Source organism: Canis lupus, chromosome 7 (assembly GCF_003254725.2).
Source record: "Canis lupus dingo isolate Sandy chromosome 7, ASM325472v2, whole genome shotgun sequence".
NCBI classification, from domain to species: domain Eukaryota; kingdom Metazoa; phylum Chordata; class Mammalia; order Carnivora; family Canidae; genus Canis; species Canis lupus.
In genome coordinates this window covers 73,087,345-73,107,249 of record NC_064249.1, presented here as the reverse complement: position 1 = coordinate 73,107,249, position 19,905 = coordinate 73,087,345, and the positions used below count along the sequence as shown (strand labels likewise).

General features: G+C 41.7%; 1 protein-coding gene across 1 annotated transcript in view; it reads left to right on the top strand.

The window, feature by feature from the left end:
• Window positions 1-19,068, top strand: part of LAMA1 (laminin subunit alpha 1) — a 155,526-nt gene extending 136,458 nt beyond the window's left edge. Inside the window, exons 52-63 of the mRNA XM_025429490.3 lie at window positions 2,304-2,418; window positions 2,613-2,783; window positions 4,800-4,963; window positions 5,684-5,869; window positions 7,439-7,574; window positions 9,784-9,896; window positions 12,273-12,462; window positions 13,031-13,189; window positions 13,733-13,886; window positions 15,238-15,371; window positions 17,925-18,147; window positions 18,733-19,068. Of these exons, the coding sequence (XP_025285275.1) occupies window positions 2,304-2,418; window positions 2,613-2,783; window positions 4,800-4,963; window positions 5,684-5,869; window positions 7,439-7,574; window positions 9,784-9,896; window positions 12,273-12,462; window positions 13,031-13,189; window positions 13,733-13,886; window positions 15,238-15,371; window positions 17,925-18,147; window positions 18,733-18,893 (1,906 nt within the window). The 3' untranslated portion in view covers window positions 18,894-19,068. The remainder of the gene's footprint in view (window positions 1-2,303; window positions 2,419-2,612; window positions 2,784-4,799; window positions 4,964-5,683; window positions 5,870-7,438; window positions 7,575-9,783; window positions 9,897-12,272; window positions 12,463-13,030; window positions 13,190-13,732; window positions 13,887-15,237; window positions 15,372-17,924; window positions 18,148-18,732) is intronic.
• The last annotated feature ends 837 nt before the right edge of the window (window positions 19,069-19,905 follow it).

The following is a 19,905-nucleotide window of genomic DNA, read 5'->3' as shown; positions in this document are numbered from 1 at the left end:
AAATTTCTCCTTTTTATAAGAACACTGGTCATATTAAACCAATCCTAATGACCTCGTCTTAACTTGATTACATCTGTAAGAGACCCAAATTCCAAATAAGGTCACATTCACAGGCTAGGACTTCAGGCATCTTTTGTGGGGGACAAATTTTAACCCATAGCCATTTTGTTTCAAACCACCGTCTGTCATATTGATTGGGACATAAAGAAACCCTTTTGCCATAAAATTAATGATTTTCTATTTGTTGCCTTTAGAACATCTAAAAATTGTTACTAATTGTTACTAATATTATACTATATTTGAAGACCCCACTTCCCATCACCAGTGGTTCTCCTCCCTACACATTTTAGAATGGTAGGATCTTTTTCAGGGCAAAAAAAATCATGCTCTCTGCGGACTTGTCTGGATTTCTCCTTTGTGTGGTGAGAATGAATAATGTATATGAAAGTTGAAAGACCAGCATCAGGAAGTTGGAAGAAAGATGGCAGGGAGGCAATGAAGTGGTTTTGTAATACTACTTCATGTTTAGCTTTGTAACTTTTATTATTTTTTAAAGATTTTATTTATTAATGAGAGACACAGAGAGAGAGGCAGACACATAGGAGACAGAGGCACAGGGGGAAGCGGGCTCCATACAGGGAGCCCTATATGGGACTCCATCCCAGGTCTCTAGGATCACCCCCTGGGCTGAAGGCAGACGCTTAACCACTGAGCCACCCAGGCATCTCTAACTTTGTAACTTTAATAATTGGCATAAGCTCTTCGTTATTAGCTTTGTAACTTTAATAATTGACCCTAAGGTCACTGTCCTCAGTTTTATAATTTGGGATTGGACAAATTAAGCCCTAAGATCCTTTTACACCATTAAAAAAACAACAACAACAAAAAAAAACCCAACTCCTCTGTGAAAGGTCAGTAGTCAAGGCAAGATGGATTCCAGGGAGTAGGATTATCAAATGTCCAAACGGAGTCACCCAGCCTAGTGGTCTTCAGATAAGTGAGTAGCACTATCCCATTTTCCAGCCTCGTTCTTGCACGGAATCCTAATAAGTTCCACAAGAGTGTAGCCACTCTGGTTGCTGTACATTGAGTAGGCCAGATCCACTCCTCACCGCTTCTCTTTGCCAAAAGTTTCTGGAAGTTCCAAGGAACACAGTTTATAGTCCCCATGCCCCTCCCCCACCTTGGAAATGAATTATACCTTAGGGGAGTTAGTCATCTGCCCCACATCTTACTCCTCTGCCAAAATGGAGCCAGGACTGGAAGCCTGTCTCCTAATCCCCGATTCCAGATATCATTTCCTCACACTGTGGTATCGGGTGGGTGCTCCCCTAGCAACAAGCTGTGTTACAGCTCATCTGTACTGAACCTAAATGGATACCATGTAGCACTGGAGAAAAGGTCTCATTTTCTAGGAAGATATCCCAAATCACTGACTTTTATGCTAGAAGGAACTTGGGTATCTATCAAGCCCAGCCTCTGCATTTACAAAGGAAAAAATTAAGATCCAGAAAGGCTGAAAGCTGCCCTAAGTCATGTAGTTGCTTATTGGTTTACAGCTCATTGCTCAACACAGAGGGAGAGAAAAATGAGATGGGAGTCTAACTGGAAACCATGTGACTTCAGAGTTCTCCTGTGACTAGCTGATGCTTCAGAGTATAACTTGGAGATGTTCAGTCTCCATATTTCAGAAATGAGAGCTTGATCACATGACAGCCTCACCCCAGCCATCAGTGTGGCAACTTCTAGTAAGAACAAAATGGCACTGATTTGGAGTAGAAGAAACAAGATAATCCTAGACTTCACCAAATGCAATTATTTCCTTCAAGACAAAGTTTAGGACTATGTAGTTGAACAATGGCCAGTGACTTCTGGAGCCATGTGATCCTAGGAAATAACACTGCCCCACACCTACTTCTATGGGAGGCTTATCTCCGTGTCCTACCCTACATGAAAACTGGATTTCAGTCAATGTGCCATTGTTTCCTTATGACGGTATACTGTCTTTCTTATAATTGGCCTCTGTTTTAATGAGTATATTTGAATTGCAGTGACTATTATACTTTCCCTTATTATTTTATCTAGGTAGCCATTTAGTCTCATTCACTAAACTCAACCTCTTTCCATGGCTCTATTCATTTGACCTGATGTCTTCACCATCAGTATCCTTCTTAGAGGGAGACCTAGACATTTCTGCAGAATGACATGTAGAAGCAGATCTTCACTTGTAGATGCATTTTTATTCCTTCTTTCAAAAATGGAGTTATAAAATCCAAATTTTGTTCTCATGCCCTTCCTTACAGGAAAGGTGTCACCAGCAAAAGCTATGTGGGCTGTATCAAAAACCTGGAAATATCCAGATCAACCTTTGATTTACTCAGACATTCCTATGGAGTGAGAAAAGGCTGTATACTGGAGGTGAGAAGCATTTTATCAATATTGGAATGAGTTTCTATAAATGTTCACTGACTTACCAATATAGTAAAGTAACCAAATCTAAGCCAGCAGGGGGGATGGGAAAGAGATGATGGGGGTATCAGTGGTAACGCCACCATGGGCGATTCAGCATTCAGTTGGGCCTGATGGTGCTCTTTTACTTCTTTTGCAACTAGCCTATCCGAAGTGTTAGCTTCTTGAAAGGCGGCTACATTGAATTGTCACCCAAGTCTTTGTCACCAGAATCAGAATTGTTGGCAACCTTTGCCACCAAGAACAGCAGTGGCATCATCCTGGCTGCCCTGGGCAGACATGGGGAGAAGCAGGGTCATCTGCAGGCCCACAGGGTAAGTAGCTCAAATGCTATTGCTATTCAACCACAAGCTTAGGAAGGAAATGACTTCGAGAAACACTAGGTGGAAAATGACCTAGTCATGAACATTTATTGTAGCTATGAGGCCAGTTGTTTATGAGTGTGCGTTTCAATAAGTGGAAGTTACACTGATGTCTTTTCCCTATTATTCCTCAGAAATCGGTGATTTCTTTGTGTTACATGATCCATTTTTCTTGTCTAGCTACTTAGAAGAAAGATACCATCTACTTCTAATTCTTTTCAGACTCATTCGGATAGCACAAACTGAGCTTTTTTCCACTTTATGATTGTTATTCTTTATTCTAACGCTAAGATCATGAATCCTTAAGTTCTACATAGTTTGGTATACTACTACAAGAAGCAAAATTTTCCTTATCTACAAATAAGATTGAAAGGAGCAGAAAGATAAATGTAGCCTGTGATAAGCACAGTGGATCATCAGTAGAAGAGAGAAGAGTTGATGGTTTTCCATATTATTCTATTTTAAGAGCATAGATGATATTTACCCTTTCCTTTGCTCAAACTTACATAGACCATGTAATTGTATAGAGGCATTTCAGAATGCTAATTTATTGTTTTAATGAAGTAGAGGTCATGTAACTGCAGCTCTAAGGTACTGTCCTCTACTGTACAAGATACTTTACACTGTTGTGTAACTATCACAACCACATCAAAGAGTGAGTGCTACTTCCTACATTTTGCTGAGGAAATGGGTTCGGAGAACCTTGTTAACCCACCCAAGGTCTCACAGCTAATAGATGGCAGATCCAGGACTAGAAGACCAGTCTGCAGACCCCTACTGCCTCATGAGTCTCTTGGTGAAGGTCTAACAATGACAGTGGTTTATGGACTCCACCAATCTTTTTTTTTTTTCCTAGTTGAGATGAAATTCATATTACATAAAGTGACCATTTCAAAACAAACTTAGTAGCATTTAATGCTTTTACAACCTAGTGAGGCCACCTCCTCTGTCTAGTTCCAAAATATTTTTATCACCCCAAATAAAAGCATATGCCACTAAGTGGTCACTCCTCATCCCTGGTGACCACCAGTCTTCTGTATCTAGGAGTGAATTTCCATGTTCTCTATATTTCATCTCAATGGGTTCCTATAGCATGTGATCTTTGGGTCTTCCATGTAGCAGGTTTCTGAGGTTCATCCACATTGTGGCATGTATCAGTACTTTATTTTTATGATGGGGTTGATATTCCACTGTATATCCATAGCATAATACATAATTATTCACTGATGGACATTTGGGGTTGTTTCTACCTTTTAGCTCTTATGAATAATGCTGCTGTCAACATTCACTTACAAATATTTGTTTTAAGAACGTGCTTTCAGTTCTTTTGGGTATATATACCTAGGAACGGGACTGCTAGGTCACATGATAATTCTACGTTTAACTTTTTGAAGAACAGACTGTTTTCCTCCACTCTTCTTAATAAGACATTTGCAAATCAAAGTTTGCTATGTCAGCAAAATAGAATGCTGTCATCTGATGCTCACAAAGATACTGTGATACACTCATCTTTCAGTTGTGCTGATAGACCTATTTTCAATGTGGCAAAATAGCTCTTTAATAACTTCCAAACTCTTCAACCTTTTAATCCCACTTTTCTTTTTTTAAGAAATGTTAGAAATAATTTCACAGGTAAAATGTGTTATGTATGGTAACAAAAATTGGAAACTAAATTTTTAACAATAAAACATTAATCAGTGACTTATAATGTATTTATTTGCTGGCACATAGTGTGGCAATAAAAAAATATAAGAGCTAGGTAGAAATGGAAATCTCTGATATGATTAATGATATGAACATAATGCAGAATGTAAGTTCTATGAGCAGAGATTAGGAGGTCAAATACAAAATATGAGAGTCATGTTAGATGGAGATGGTGATCGCTTACTGGTTAATATTCCCACATTATCTTCATAAGATAATTTTAAAAATCACATAGTAATATTTTTTCTATCTGAAATCTCTTAGCAACCTTCCCAGCCCTTCTTTTCCATTATGCTGATTGACGGCCATGTTGAAGTGCATGTTAATTCTGGGGATGGAACAAGCCTGAGAAGAGCTCTCCTGCGTGCTCCCAAGGGCACATATAGCGATGGACAAGAACATTCCATTTCCTTGATAAGGACCAGGAGGTATTTGCCCATCACAAGGGCATGATGATCTCACCAACAGGAGCCTTGTTAGGATACTCTTTGTAGTGGAATGATTCGGATGGATTAGTATGAAGTCATGAGCAATTCAGAGATTTTATAGCTTCAAAATAATTCTGGAGTCTTGCTAGAATACTTGGAAATTCATTTCATCTGCTTTATAATAAGATATTGGTGAAATTTTCAAAATTGAAAAACCTTAACCCTGTTCTTTTCTGGGGCCCAGTACACTCAGATTTATTCTATGGCAAATAGTACCATAGTGTCAGTAGATAACATTTACCAATACTAAATAGCAAATGGTAAAATAATAAACAGTAGCATAGCAAACAGTAAAATATAAATAATAGTAAAATAGTAAATAGTGTTAAATCAACATTTCTATGTATTTCCCTACAAAACTGTAGACCAGGTATTTTAAAAGCATGCTGGACATTTCATCACAGATAAAGAGAACAGTACTCTCCAAAATGCAATTGAACTCAACAATATTTAATAACACCCATTCATTTTGGGAGAAGGTTCAATTTTAAGTTTTCATTTTCCAGATTCACCTTTTTATTCAAGTAGTGTCATGTTAAAATTTATCATTCAGTATGAACTTAAATCATTCAGTATGAACTTGTGGAATTCTATATTAAAATGGTCACTTATGTGTTTCATTATATTTAAAAGCTTTTCTTTTCTCCTTTGACCTTTTAGGGTTATCACTGTCCAAATGGATGAGACAAATCCTGTAGAAATGAAGTTGGTCCCCTCAGCAGAAAGCAGGGCAATAAATGTATCCAACCTGTATGTAGGGGGGATTCCAGAGGGTGAGGGCACATCAGTGCTCAAGATGAGAAAATCATTCCATGGCTGTATCAAAAACCTGATCTTTAACATGGAGTAAGTGTGACTGTGCTCTCAACATGTTTTTGCACTTCCTAGAAATCTTTTATTGCTGAGTACTGACACTGATCTGCTACCTGATTTTGCTTTTGAAGATTGCCTGTCCTACACATTTCTGATTACCAAGTGAACCCATTGTTCTATCACAAAAGTCTCCCAAAAGGATTTTATCGGATTAGAATGATGGATAGATCTGGTAATCATAGAATTAAAAAGATAACCACTGAACATTAGTTCCACAGGATTTTAAATAAACATCAGAGGTCAAATACACTTTTGACATGCATTTAAGGGAATACAGATTTTATGATGCACATTTCTTGCTGTCTTGAGCTCCCTGCTTTAAAGGAACCTTTATAGCTGGGCTACCTTCAGCTTCAGATTGATGGCTCCTCCTTAAACAATGACTAATTAAGAACTGTTCATCTGTTTCCTCCATGGAGCTCATGAGGAGGATGAGAACTGATATGTGCCCATGGGTATTTATTTCTTCCTCACTCACCCTCTGCCTAGGTAAGACAGCAGGTGCTAGGACCTGGAAGTGTGGGGTGTACGGAAACAGAATCTGCCCAGGAGAAACTAAACATGCACTGAGCATCAGGAGCCTGAAGTTCCCTTAGCTGGGCTGCTGATTTGCCTTGAGACCTTGAACAAGGACTTGGATCTTTGATGGTCACAGTGTCCTCTGTAAAATAACTTTTTATGAACCCTTGAAATTTAAAAGAATAAAACACTGCATTGGTTTTCAGCACAATTTTAATGTCAGAGCCTTGGTTTACTTATTTGTAAAACTGATTTATTTATTCACCCAGTTCTCTGTTTATAAATAAACTAATTGATTTAGCATCTTACTCCTGAAAGCCATGAGGCTGGGAATTCCATAGGGCAGAAACATTTCTGTGCTGTTCACAGCCATGTCCTCAGAAAATGCCAAGAGGGTATATACAAACGGGACATGTTGCAAGGGCTGACCAAAGGGAAGTATGACAAGTGTACCTTATGACTTCCTGGCAAAGGTAAACCTGTGAGAAATCAGTGTTGAGCTGAGGCCAGTGGGCAGTACTGAGAGCCAGAGCCAGAAGCTTTCCCTTAGCCCGGCCCTGGTGGCAGGAAGAGCTATAGCATTTGAGCTAGCTCTTGAGAAGGATGCTCAGGGATGGCCAGGTGGATAACACAGGGAGGGGCTGCAGTGGGGTGGGCCACCAAATCAAATGAGAGGATATAGATGATGACTTCTAGTGACTGTGGAAGATAGTCAGTTTGGTTACTCCAAGAGTAATAGAGGGGATCCCTGGGTGGCTCCGCAGTTTAGCACCTGCCTTCGGCCCAGGACGTGATCCTGGAGTCCTGGGATCAAGTCCCACATCAGGCACCCTTTATGGAACCTGCTTCTCCCTCTGCCTGTGTCTCTTACCTCTCTGTGTCTCTCATGAATAAATAAAATCTTAAAAAAAATAAGAGTAATAGATTAATGGTTTTTCATGGATTTCAGTGTTCAGTAATCAAATGACATTGGTTCATGTGTTGACGTGTAGTATCTTAATTTTATAAACACTTTGTACCTAGACATTTGGATTTCACACACGTGGCTGACTATGAGCAAGTGGACTTGGACACCTGCTTGCTTTCAGAAAGGCCAAAGCTGGCTCTTCACAAAGAGGACACCGAGCTCCCACCAGAGCCCCAGCCTTTACCAAGTCTGGTAAGAGGAACTTTATATCAATCAAGTCCAGGGGTCCCTGGGTGGCTCCACTGGTTGAGCATCCAACTCTTGATCTCAGCACAAGTCTTGATCTCAGGGTTGTGATTTCGGGTCCTGTGTTGGGTTCTACGGTGAGCACGGAGCCTAAAAACTCAAAAAAAAATTTTACCAGTCAGGTCTCATCAGAACAAAAGCATGCAGCCCACAGGAAATTAGAATGGGGACCTCATTACAAAGGTGTTGGGAAAGCTGAACAAGCACACTAGAGCAATGGTGCCAAGGGAGAAGGTGGTATCACCAGAGTCCAAGAACCAGGGCTGTGGCAGGAGTGAATCTGAGTACAGTTGTTCTCCTAGTGGGCACTGGGGCCCAGAGAAGACAGGCCCTGCTAGGGAGATCACCTAGAGTTGGGAGGGAGGGAGGAACACTCCTGGTTCCTCTATTTATCCGCCCTCCAAACTCCCAGATGGAGGCCAGGTTTCAAAGCAGCCTAGAAATGGTTGCAGGGGTCATCCCTGTGATGAAAAGCACAGCAGGGGCAGGTGTCTTTGGTAACATGGCACAGTATTTAAAGACTGCAGGCCCTAACACTCTGGCATCTTCATCTGACTACGTACAGCAAGCTTTTTGGCAGTTTCTATACGGACTCAATATCACTTTGGATTTAGTCAGAAACATGAAAATAAGTCCTTATGTAAGCTGTTGAACTTGTCATTGTTGCTTTAAAATAGACTTGATTAATCTAGGAAAAGTCAGTTTTGACCAAATATATTTATATATTTTTTAATTTTTAAAATATTTTATTTATTTATTTATGAGAGACACACAGAGAGAGCCAAAGACACAGGCAGAGAGAGAAGCAGGCCCCATGCAGGGGGCCCGATGTGGGACTCTATCCCGGGTCTCCAGGATCACGCCCTGGGCTGAAGGTGGCGCTAAACCACTGAGGCACCCAGACTGCCCCCAAATAAATATTTTTTAAATTTAAATTCTAGTTAGTTCATATACAGTGCAATATTGGTTTCAGGAGTAGAATTCAGTGACTCATCACTTGCATACAATACCCAGTGCTCATCCCAGCCAGTGCCCTCCTTAATGCCCATCACCCATCTAGCCCATCCCTCGCAAACCTCCCCTCTAGCAACCCTGTTTGTTCTCTATTGTTAAGAATCTCTTATGTTTTTCTTTTCTCCCCTTTGTTCACCTGTTTTCTTAAATTTCACATATGAGGGAGCACCTGGGTGGCTCAGTGTTGAGCACTGCCTTTGGTTCAGGTGGTGTTCCCGGGGTCCTGGGATCAAGTGCCACATCAGGCTTCCCACAGGGAGTCTGCTTCTCCCTCTGCCTATGTCTCTGCCTTTATTTCTCATGAATAAATAATCTTAAAAAATAAATTTCACATATGAGTGAAATCATATAACATTTGTTTTTCTCTGACTTATTTCACTTAGGATAATACTCTGTAGCTCCACCCATGTCATTGCCAATGGCAAGATTTTTGACGACTGAGTAATATTCCATTGTGTATTGACCAGATATTTTTAATGGAAGTTATTCATTTATTTCTTTCCTCTTTTCTGAGTTCTCCATTTCTTTGGTTAAGAGCACACACTCTCATTATGCAGATGGTGGTACAGTCAAGCAAAAAGCAGTACCTTCCAAGCAGGGTCAATCTTTGAGTTCAAGACAGCTCTCTTGGTAGCATCCCCCCGCCCCCAGCCCAAGTCAGAAATGTGAATCTGAGGCCTCACATGGCTCGGACTGTGTGGAGGGTGCTGTTAGACGACTTGCAGGTTCCCAAGCAGACCCCCTCCCACACCCACTTCTCTTAGCTGTAGCTTGCTACTTCCCGGGAGGAATTAGAACAGTTGCCTGTGGGCACTTCCAGCTGCTCATACTGCTGGCCCTTCTCCAGGGTGGGTGGCAGGGGAGAGCAGCAGCCAGGCCTTTACCCCTTTGGCCTGATGAAAATTCATGGGAATTTTAGGCAAACTTGAGTGGGACTGAGGTGAAGCAGCTCTAATTGCTTTCTCAGAGATAAAGAGATAGCAAGTAAATTATTTAAAGCAAAGATTTAGTGCCAACATGTATTTGTAGCTGTTGATATTCTGATCCAATTGCTTCTGAGATGTTTTCTTGATGGAAAAACTCATAATGTTAGTGGTGGCCCCGGCTCATGTGGCTGAGAGTCTATCTGCATCTTTTACAGGGACAGTGTGCTGTGGACAGAGCCCCGGAGTATATCCCCAATGCTCACCAGTTTGGCCTCATGCAAGGCAGCCATTTCGTGCTGCCTTTCAATCAGCTGGCGGTCAGAAAGAGGTGGGTATTGTGCTAAAGTCTTTACTAGGTGTCTCACTGTTGGATGAATCAGGGAGGTATTCTTCAGCAGTGAGAAGGCAGAGAACAGGAAAGCAGCTGCTCAAATGTGGTTCAGTGGGTTCCTGTGGTTTGTCCTTACCCTTCTTGATGATGGCTAGTTGCTACCTCTCTGTATGAATATAGGAAAGCACATAGGTAGGCATCTCTCTAAATCACTCTTGTTCTAGAATCTCAAGTCCTCTGGATCTATTGTCATCTGGACTACCAGCCCTACTCTATTGTAAGCACTTATTGATCTGATCCAATTGTCACCCAAATTCTTTCACTGGTGCCTGGTGTCACATCTACACTAGGCTATGCATTCCCTCTTGCCTTCGTATGGGTTTGCCTCCAAGGATGCTTCCTCAGCTAAGCCAGCTCACATCCCACAGACAAGGCCTGGGACTGGCCAAAGTGCCTCCAGATTCCATATTCTTCCTCTTCTCCAAATCCTTCAGACTGCACCTGTTGTTGTTGGCCTTCTTTGATCACTGCCCCATCACACTGTCTTTAGACCTTGACTCCTTATCTCACTTGCCCTCTAGAGCCCATTGCCTCATCATCATCAGTGTTAACAAGAGGAACAAACACTTGTGCCAGAGACTGCCTCAGTATTTAACACATATACCCCAACTCAGTCCTAATTATGAGCAAGGTATTATCTTTATTGAGGTATAGGGAAGTTAAGTCACTTGCTCAGGGCACACAGTAGAAGTAGAATTCAAATGCAGGCACTGTGTTTATGCTGGTAACCATTTCCTCTCTAGTAGTTCCTAACTTAAAACAACTCCAAGAGACTCCACATCCCACCCTCCCCACAGTATCCTGGCTGTATTTCAAGACTTCTTGAGTTGCCTTATTAAAAAAAAAAAAAAAAAAAAAAAAAGGAGTTGCCTCCTGTGGCAGTCTGCCTTTCCTCCCTTCTCATTTCCTCCCCACCCACCCACTCAACCTCCCCTCACTTCTTGATTGCTCTTGCCACAGTGGTCCCAGACCTGCTGTGGCCACACCCCATGATGCCTTCTTTGCTGGGCCCTCAGTGCGGTCATGTGCACTTGGCCATCTTAGCCCCACACGCCCCTGATTTCCTGCTCTCCCTGCCCCCCCCCCCCCCCCCCCTGCTCAGTCTCCTTTGCTGGCTCCTCTTTCATCAGAGAAGGCCCAGGGCCTCTTCTGTGTATTCTCTCAGGGAAACTTCCATATTTCAATGGCTTTAGAATACCATCAATTTGCACCAGCACCCACATCTCTAGCCTTCACCTCTGCTTAGAACTCAGGAGGTGTATACCTAGCTGGCTCTTCCACATCTCCATGTGGATTGGGACAGGCTCCTCCACATGGAGAATTCACTCTTCCCCCAAGCCCGCTGTCCCCATCTTTGGTCTTTGCCATTTCTGTAGACGTTAGCACCATTCACCTGGTTACCTAGGGCCCTACCATCAAGATGGTTGTTCCTTCCCTCCCTCTCCTAATTCAGTCTATCTACAAGTCTAGTTGCTTCTTCCTCTGGAAAATTTCATGAATTAGTTCATCCCCTCCACACCTCCCACAACCCCCTGGCCTAAGCCACCACCACTGGCCTCTGTGGACTTTTCTGACAGCTGCCTGCTTAATAATGCCTGCTGACACCCCAGCCTCATCTGACAGCTTCTTCACGTCAGAGGTACCTTTTCAGTTGTAAATCAAGCTATGCCCACTCCCCTTAGTACTGTGACTCCCCACCCCACCGCATTTCAAATCTAAACACTGCTTCACAGAGCCCCCCTCAATGAGGACAGAGCCACACTCTCTTTTCCTTTCCCTGTCCCAATGTATCCTCCCCTCAACTACTGTGTGCCGCCATCTCCCACTGCGCCCTGCTAGGGTTTTCCTGGCTGCCCACCAAAATCAGGCCCATTGTGTTAGCAGACTCTGTGCTGTCTGAAAACAAAGTCCTGCCAAGCTTCGTGGGGCTTGCTCCTGTCATTCAGAGCTCAGTGGAAACACCATCCTTTCAGAGCTACTGTTAAGTAAACAACTGGTTAGCCTCTCATGACTCAATTTTATCTCTGAAAGATTTCTAGTATCAGTTTTGTGGGAGAAAAGACATTCCTTTCTGTTCCCTGCTTCAGTCTCAGCATCTAGAACAGTTCCTGGCAGATATACCTATGTGGTAATCATTAACTGATTGAACAGCTAGATGGATAAATGAATGAAGAATAATGAATGACTCTCTGCTGACATGTTAAATATAAAGGTTGAAACAATTATTGAGTTCTCTCTTTGACACTGTTTTTTAAAGGTTTTAAAAGTGAAAGTGTATTCCTTTCTGAGGTCTGAGCTCTTGTTTTCCTCCAGGCTCTCAGTTCAGCTGAGTATCCGAACATTTGCCTCCAGTGGTCTAATTTACTACATGGCTCACCAGAACCAAGTGGATTATGCCACACTCCAGCTGCATGGGGGCTACCTTCACTTCATGTTTGATCTTGGAAAAGGCAGAACTAAGGTCTCCCACCCTGCACCGATCAGTGATGGCAAGTGGCACACGGTATGCTCTCAGGAGGCTTGTCATCACTCATGCTAAGTTTTAGTCCATCCATCCCTTATGTCCACTCTGGTTCACTGTCATGAAATCTTCCCCTTTGATTTCTAGCTTGCTTTGTGTCTACTATCTCCCCTATAGAACATCAGCTTCTTGCAGGCAGGGGTCTTTTCCACATCCTGAAGTAACACTGGGGTTTAGTTCAGTGCATGACACCTAATAGGCACTCAGCAAACATTGATGGAATGAATGAAAGGTACCAGAAATGTTCCCGACTGGAGGAGAAGTAAATCAAGTGGACCTGTGACATGAATGCACCAACCCTTAGATAATGGCATTTGCTTTCTTATAACTAGGACTCAGGAGTACTTCCTGTTCTGATGTGTGCTTTGCCTGTGCCTGTACCAGTCTCCTGCCAGGCTCAGTCTCCTCAACACCAATTGTGTAAAAATTAGAGCCATGCTTTAGGATTTCATTCAGGTTATTACAGCTATAATGAACAGATGTTGCAAACAAACATCTGTTAAGGTTCTCTCAGATTCCTTAAAAACTGGATATTGTCATTTTGTTCTAGGTCAAGACAGAACACTTTAAAAGAAAAGGTTTCATGACAGTTGATGGCCAGGAATCCCCCACAGTGATCACTGTGGGAGATGGTACCATGTTGGATGTAGAAGGAAAGCTGTACCTGGGAGGCCTTCCCTCTGAGTACAAGGCCAGGAACATTGGAAATGTAAGCAGTGTTTTCTGTATAGAGCCCATTTTAACTTTACTGTGGCTAAGATTTTGTCTTTTTTTTTTTTTTTTTTTTGGTAAAGGAAAATGTTTATGTTAAATTATCTTGTTTGAACCTGTGACTTGGCTGAATGATGCAAACCTTTTAAACTGCATCCCTAGGTTGTGTGTGTTCAGGCTTCCCCTTGGAAGCTCTTGGAGCTCAGCCAGCCATTCCTGTTAATGAACATTTCCCTTTCCACAGCCATTCAGCTCTGGTACAATTCAGGAAAGTCCAGCAGATTTGTGTTTGCAGATTGGAAAACCTAGCATTCTTGATTTCCACACTACTTGATCAAAATAATAGAAAATACACCTTCATTGCATTATTAGCCAAGATACTACTAGCTAGTAGCTTTCAGTTACATGTTCATGTAAACTAATGTGGAAATTCTATTTAAAAAACCAAAAGTTAATATTTTAATGTTTTTTTGAAGTATAGGAAAAACTGACCCTTGCTCTTCTTATATTTAGAGCATCTATTCTCTGTCATTTGGTTTAGATCACCCACAGTGTTCCTGCCTGCATTGGGGAAGTGACAGTGAATGGCAAACAGCTGGACAAGGACAGCCCAGTGTCTGCATTTGCAGTAACAAGGTGCTATGCAGTGGCCCAGGAAGGAACTTTCTTTGAAGGAAGTGGATATGCAGCTCTTGGTATGTATTATCAACAATCTTGAAAGAAATGTTTGGGTTTAGCCTGCACTTGATATGGATCCAAGAATGATATGATAGAGCAAGATCCTTGGACAAGGCTGCAGCCAAGACCATATTTAGTTAAGTGTTCCAGTTTATCCCGATTTCTCAACTTCTAATATAAAAGCCTTCTCCCTCACATGCTCTCCAGATGGCCTGATGTAGGCTTGCTCCACCAGGCATGATGCCCCCTCCCCTCCCCTCTCCCCGCCCCAGCAGAGGGCAAACGTGTGGTGCTAACTTCATCTGTACATCCCCTGAATTTATGTAAGGCATACATACTGTTGCAGCCCAAGTTAATAAAGGCCTTTGACAAAAATCAGCATAAAATATCCATACCAGCCAGCCAAATACAAGTCAGGTTTGATGAAAAAAACGGACTCCACTGAGATTGCTGAAAATTTTGATCCTAAGTAGAGGAATTTAAATATCTAAAATGCCTTTTAAAAAATGCCTTAGAATGTAAATCACTCAAGGCTTAGAACTAGCCTTTGTAATGTATCTGGTGTTCCCTCTCCATCTGATGTCCTTAATTTGCTGTTAATTTCCTATTTGCAGTCAGGACCAGGCTCCTCTCAGCCTTTGTTCTGCTTTCTACCACAGGGAACCACATTTCTCTGGCTTCCAGGGAGGCCCTGGTGGAAGATTAGGAGCAGGCAGGTGGAGGGAAAGAGCTATGACCCATTTCTTTCGCTCTGAGCTTCCCAGCTCTAGTAACCTTCCCTGCTCTAGAGAAGTTGGGCTGCTCCCAATTCTTCTTTAACCTTGGACTGAATGACTTCCAATACATATCCCTCATTTGGTTTTTCAGCTTTTCAATCACCTAAATAAAATATCCATTTCATTAAGTCTCCACTTAAGAAAACCTAGTATGGATGCTAATTTGCTCAGTAAATGATGACATACCCAGTATATAAATATTGGGAAAACAGAGTGGACAATTCCTGGCTAGACAAATATGGGATTATATGGATCAAATCCTTTTGGGTTTTTTCCCTATGTGGCTCTAGATGAAAGGATGGGCCTGCCTTGGCTCTAGTCAAGATGGGGTAGGTTTTCTTTAATAGCATTACTACCATGATGGGGTAGGTTTTCTTTAATAGCATTACTTCATATTACAGATGAGGAAGCTGAGGCTCAGTGGGTAGAAGTGACTTGTTGGTGAGGATGGAGCTGGATCCAGAAAAAGAGCTAGAGCCAGGCTTCCTGAGCCAGGAGCCAAAATGCAGTCAGCCAGCCCACAGCCTCTCTGACCCCGAGCTTTCTTGGGCCAGGCTCATGCCTAACTTGGGGTTATCTTTGTATTTTTCAGTCAAAGAGGGCTACAAAGTCGGATCAGATGTAAACATCACACTGGAATTTCGTACCACTTCTGAGAATGGTGTCCTCTTGGGGATCAGCAGTGCCAAAGTAGATGCCATTGGATTAGAGATTGTGAATGGCAAGGTAGGTACTTAATCTCGATGGGGTGCCTGCCTACCCCAGCTTCAGAAACAGAGAAACTGAGAAACAGCAGAAATACCCAGATCCGGGATCCCTGGGTGGCGCAGCGGTTTGGCGCCTGCCTTTGGCCCAGGGCGCGATCCTGGAGACCCGGGATCGAGTCCCACGTCGGGCTCCCGGTGCATGGAGCCTGCTTCTCCCTCTGCCTGTGTCTCTGCCTCTCTCTCTCTCTGTGTGACTATCATAAATAAATAAATAAATAAATTTAAAAAAAAAAAAAAAAAGAAATACCCAGATCCAAATGTCCAATGATCCATTTCAGCAGAATGAAGAAAAGCTTCAATTAATCCTGAAAAGATTACAAATGACAAAAAAAAAAAGCCTTGAAATTAAATTTAAAGCCAAATTACAACTTGTAATACACCATTTGCCAACCTGATGCTCTTTCCCTCCCTAATATTTGTTAACTTATTTGGAAATAATTCTAGATTGAGAGCAAATTATAATAAAATGTACAGGGAGGTCCTCTTGCACCCTTCTCCCAGGCTCCTGCTGTGTTAGCATCTTATACAATATCAAATCCATGAAATTGACATTTGCATAATCCACAGGTTTTTGCAGTTGCACTAGTTGTATGTGTGCTCGTGTGTGTAGCTCTATACAATTTTATCATGTGTATCTTGTTTAGCTTTATGTGTCCACCCTCACAATCAAGACACTTAACTGTACCATTACCACAGTGCTCCCTGTAGCCACCCCTTCATATCCACACCAACTCTCTTCCTAATCCTGGGCAACCACTAACCTGTTCTGCAGCTCTCTGTTATTTCAGGACTGTTGCACACATGCTATGACTCAGTATATACCCTCCAGAGATTGGCTTTTTATACTCAGCTTAATTTCCTGGGAGTTGATCTGGGTTGTTCTGTGTATCAATAGTCCATTTCTTTTTATTGCAGAGTATTCCATGTGATGGATATACCACCGTATAATTTTTTTTTAATGCTAAAAACATACATTTCTATAGCTGTTCTGCTTTCAGCCTTCAGTTCTTAACAATTAGAGGTACCTTAGTCTCTTTTGCCTGAAAAGTGCTTCCAGAGTTTCTCCTGGTTCTCATTCTCCTTCCTCACCCCACTGATGCCATCTGGGTGCAAGGGAAGAGAGCCTTTCTTCTCCTTTTCCTTTGCTGCAAGCTCTCCTGACAGTAGTCAAGACTATGACTGAACTGTCCTGGTTTTCAGGCTCAGCCTCCGTGTTTTGTGTACTAGGCCAGTTGTCCCTGGCAAGTTGTGAAGAGTGGTCTGAGGTCGCAGCATCACCAGTGTGTGGGGACTGAGCCTAGAGATTCGCCAACATCCTTTGCAGATCAGGCTTCCCATCCCGTCAGGGCACTGCTGCCTCCTCCTCTTCAGCCATGTGCTGCATCCCCCAAAGGGTCACATGAGAACTGGGGAATTTTGGCCAGGCCACTCAGAGGCCGTGCGGGGAGGGCAGAAGAGGCATCGCAAGTCCACTCTCTACCTGCTGCACTTGGCAGCATTTCTCTTTCTCTATGGCCAACTTGTGTTGCTCTGGGACTAAGATGCTTGAATCTTCTGAAGCTACTGCCTCCTGTAAGGGAAGGAACAAGTCATTGCGCTCTAGATTTTTCCCAATCTTACTTGCTTGTTTCTAGTAATTCTGCTTTTTCCCATTGGGTTTCTGGCTCCTAGGACATCCTAAAATGTGGGTGAGGAGGATATAAGAAAGTATCTATCCCTTGCCCTTCACCCCCTCTTCTTTCGTCCTCATGTCTGCAACAAAGCTGCCTGCCTCTACATCATACTGCTTGCCTCTCTATGCTGTGGCTCACAGCAAAATGCTTCCTCATCTGTACTTCAAAAAGAATCTTGAAAAATTTTGTATCCATTTGGACATTTTGATGTGATATCTGGAAAATGTTATCAGAAGTGTAACACTTGCCAAAAATGTAATTTCTGATGTATGTTTTACCTCTATTATTAGCTTATTTTTCCTTTAAAACTTTTCTTAGCTGTTGCCCAAGGACTTAATCGACATCTGTAATTTGTTACAGTCCCCCTGAGCCACCTCACATGCAGCATAACTGCCTTACAACACTATACTTATCATTCTTCCCTGCCATCTTTTGCAAGTCTTAGATTTGTGTTACCACCTGCTGTGGTAGAGCGTCTACAGACAGTGAGTAAATGTTCCTTCAGACCTGCTAGCCAGCTGCTATAAACTGCCCCCCAGTAAACCCATCAGCTCCTGCTATCTTAAATATGAGCCACTGATTTGAGGATGTAATGCAAAAACAGTGGCTCAGGCTGATTCTCATGGAGGTGGTCATTGGTCCTTTCTGTAAGTTGGGGAGTAATGAAATTAGAATCCTTTAAGGGTCTATTTTTCAAAATCACTGGTTTTCATAGTTTTGCCCTCATTTTTAGGAGAATGTTAGGATTTTATCCACTCCAAGAGCATTATATAAATGGATTGTGTTCCTTAAATATGGAAAGATTCACCAAGGTATCTGCCTGTCTTTTGTTGGTTCAGATCTTATTTCATGTTAACAATGGTGCTGGTAGGATAACAGCCATATACAAGCCCAAAGCTATCACTACTCTCTGTGATGGAAAATGGCACACACTTCAAGCTCAGAAGAGCAAACACCGCTTGGTTCTGATTGTTGATGGGGATGCAGTTCGTGCTGAAAGTCCACACACTCAGTCCACCTCAGCAGACACCATTGATCCCATTTATGTCGGTGGCTATCCTGGTACGTATGGATGTCTGCTTTGCCTATTCACTTTTAAGAGGCACTGTCACTAAGGGAAGTCTTAGTTCAGGTGGATACAGAATTGAGATTAAGAAAAATACATGTTTGGGCGACAAATCCTTTACATTTTTAGAAAAATTATTTCAAATACCTAGGAATTCCTGGAAAAATTAAAATAATCTACACATATAAATTCACCATTAGGTAAGATTCTGAGAATATTAAATGAATGTAAAGTAAGCTAGATGACTTTACTGAGGTGATTCATCTTAGATGATCCTCAGAACAGGAAATCATTTTAGGGGACAGACATGATCTTATTCTCTCACACTGGTTCTGGATTTGAATTATGCACTTCAGACATCCTACATAATTGTTACAAATAACTTACTTAATCAAGTTGTGACACAGTTAAGGCACAGTTGTGACTCAGGAGTTTTCATTCACTTATCTCTGAAGCAACATATGTAGAAGAATATTATTCTAATTTTGATAGAAAAACCAATTGATATTATATCTGTTCCTAATGTGCTATCTATGTCATTTAACAAAATTAAGCAAGATTTTTCCTGTCTTCTTTAACAGCTGATATAAAGCAAAACTGCTTGAGCAGCCAGACGTCCTTCCGGGGGTGTTTGAGAAAGCTCACTTTGATTAAGGACTCACACGTACAATCCTATGACTTCAGCAGAGCTTTTGACCTACAAGGAGTTTTCCCTCATTCCTGTCCTGGGTCTGAACCCTGAGCTTCAGAGAAACTTCCCAGTTGGGAATCATTACTTATATTTTGATAATTGTTTTTGTGAATTAAAATTTCATTTTCCACTCAGGTTAAATGTTTCCAGAGAGAAATTTTGTGTTTATAGTAAACTAAAATCATGTACACAACAAATACCTCTATTAAATAGTTTAAAATGTAAATTGAATTCATTGGCCCCTTTTCTTCATAAACATTGAATATTCTATTGATTACTTGACGGTTTTTCATGTTTTATATATATTTTGAGTTTTATAAAGTATTTGGGTCGGGTCCAGGATGGCAGTGTAGGAAGACCCTGAACTCACAACTTCCACGGACACACCAAATATACACCTATTTATAGAGCAAGTCCTCCTGAACAACTGAGGACTGAATGGCTTCTGTATCACAGAGCACATACAGAATGGCAAGAGGGATGGAGACGTGGTAATGAAAGTGACCATACGACTTAATATACATTGCTGTATACTTAGGATTCTATATATGAGCTCATGGCAACCAAAAACCCAAAACATGTGATAAAGAGAAAGCCAAACGTGACACTACAGAAAGTCCTCAATTGCAAGAAGAGACCAAGGTAGAAAAGACGGAGGAAAAACTATAAAAACCAGTAAAAAAAGAAAAAAAAAGAAAAAGGAAAGAAACAGCAATAACTACTTTAAATATAAATGGACTAAATGCTCTCATCAGAAGATACATGGAGGCAGAATGGATTAAAAAAAGACCCATCTAGATATGCTTCCTTAGGTAAGTGGGGGGAAAAGCAAAAACAAACTATTGAGACTACACCAAAATAAAAGGCTTTTTTCGCAGTGAAAGGAAACCATCAACAAAACAAGGAGGTAACCTACTGACTGGAAGAAGATATTTGTAAATGATACATTTGATAAGGAGTTAATATCTGAAATACATAAAGAACTTCTACAACTCAAAATAAAAAAACCCAACTAATCAGATTAAAAAATGGGCAGGGGACCTGAACACTTTCCAAAGAAGAC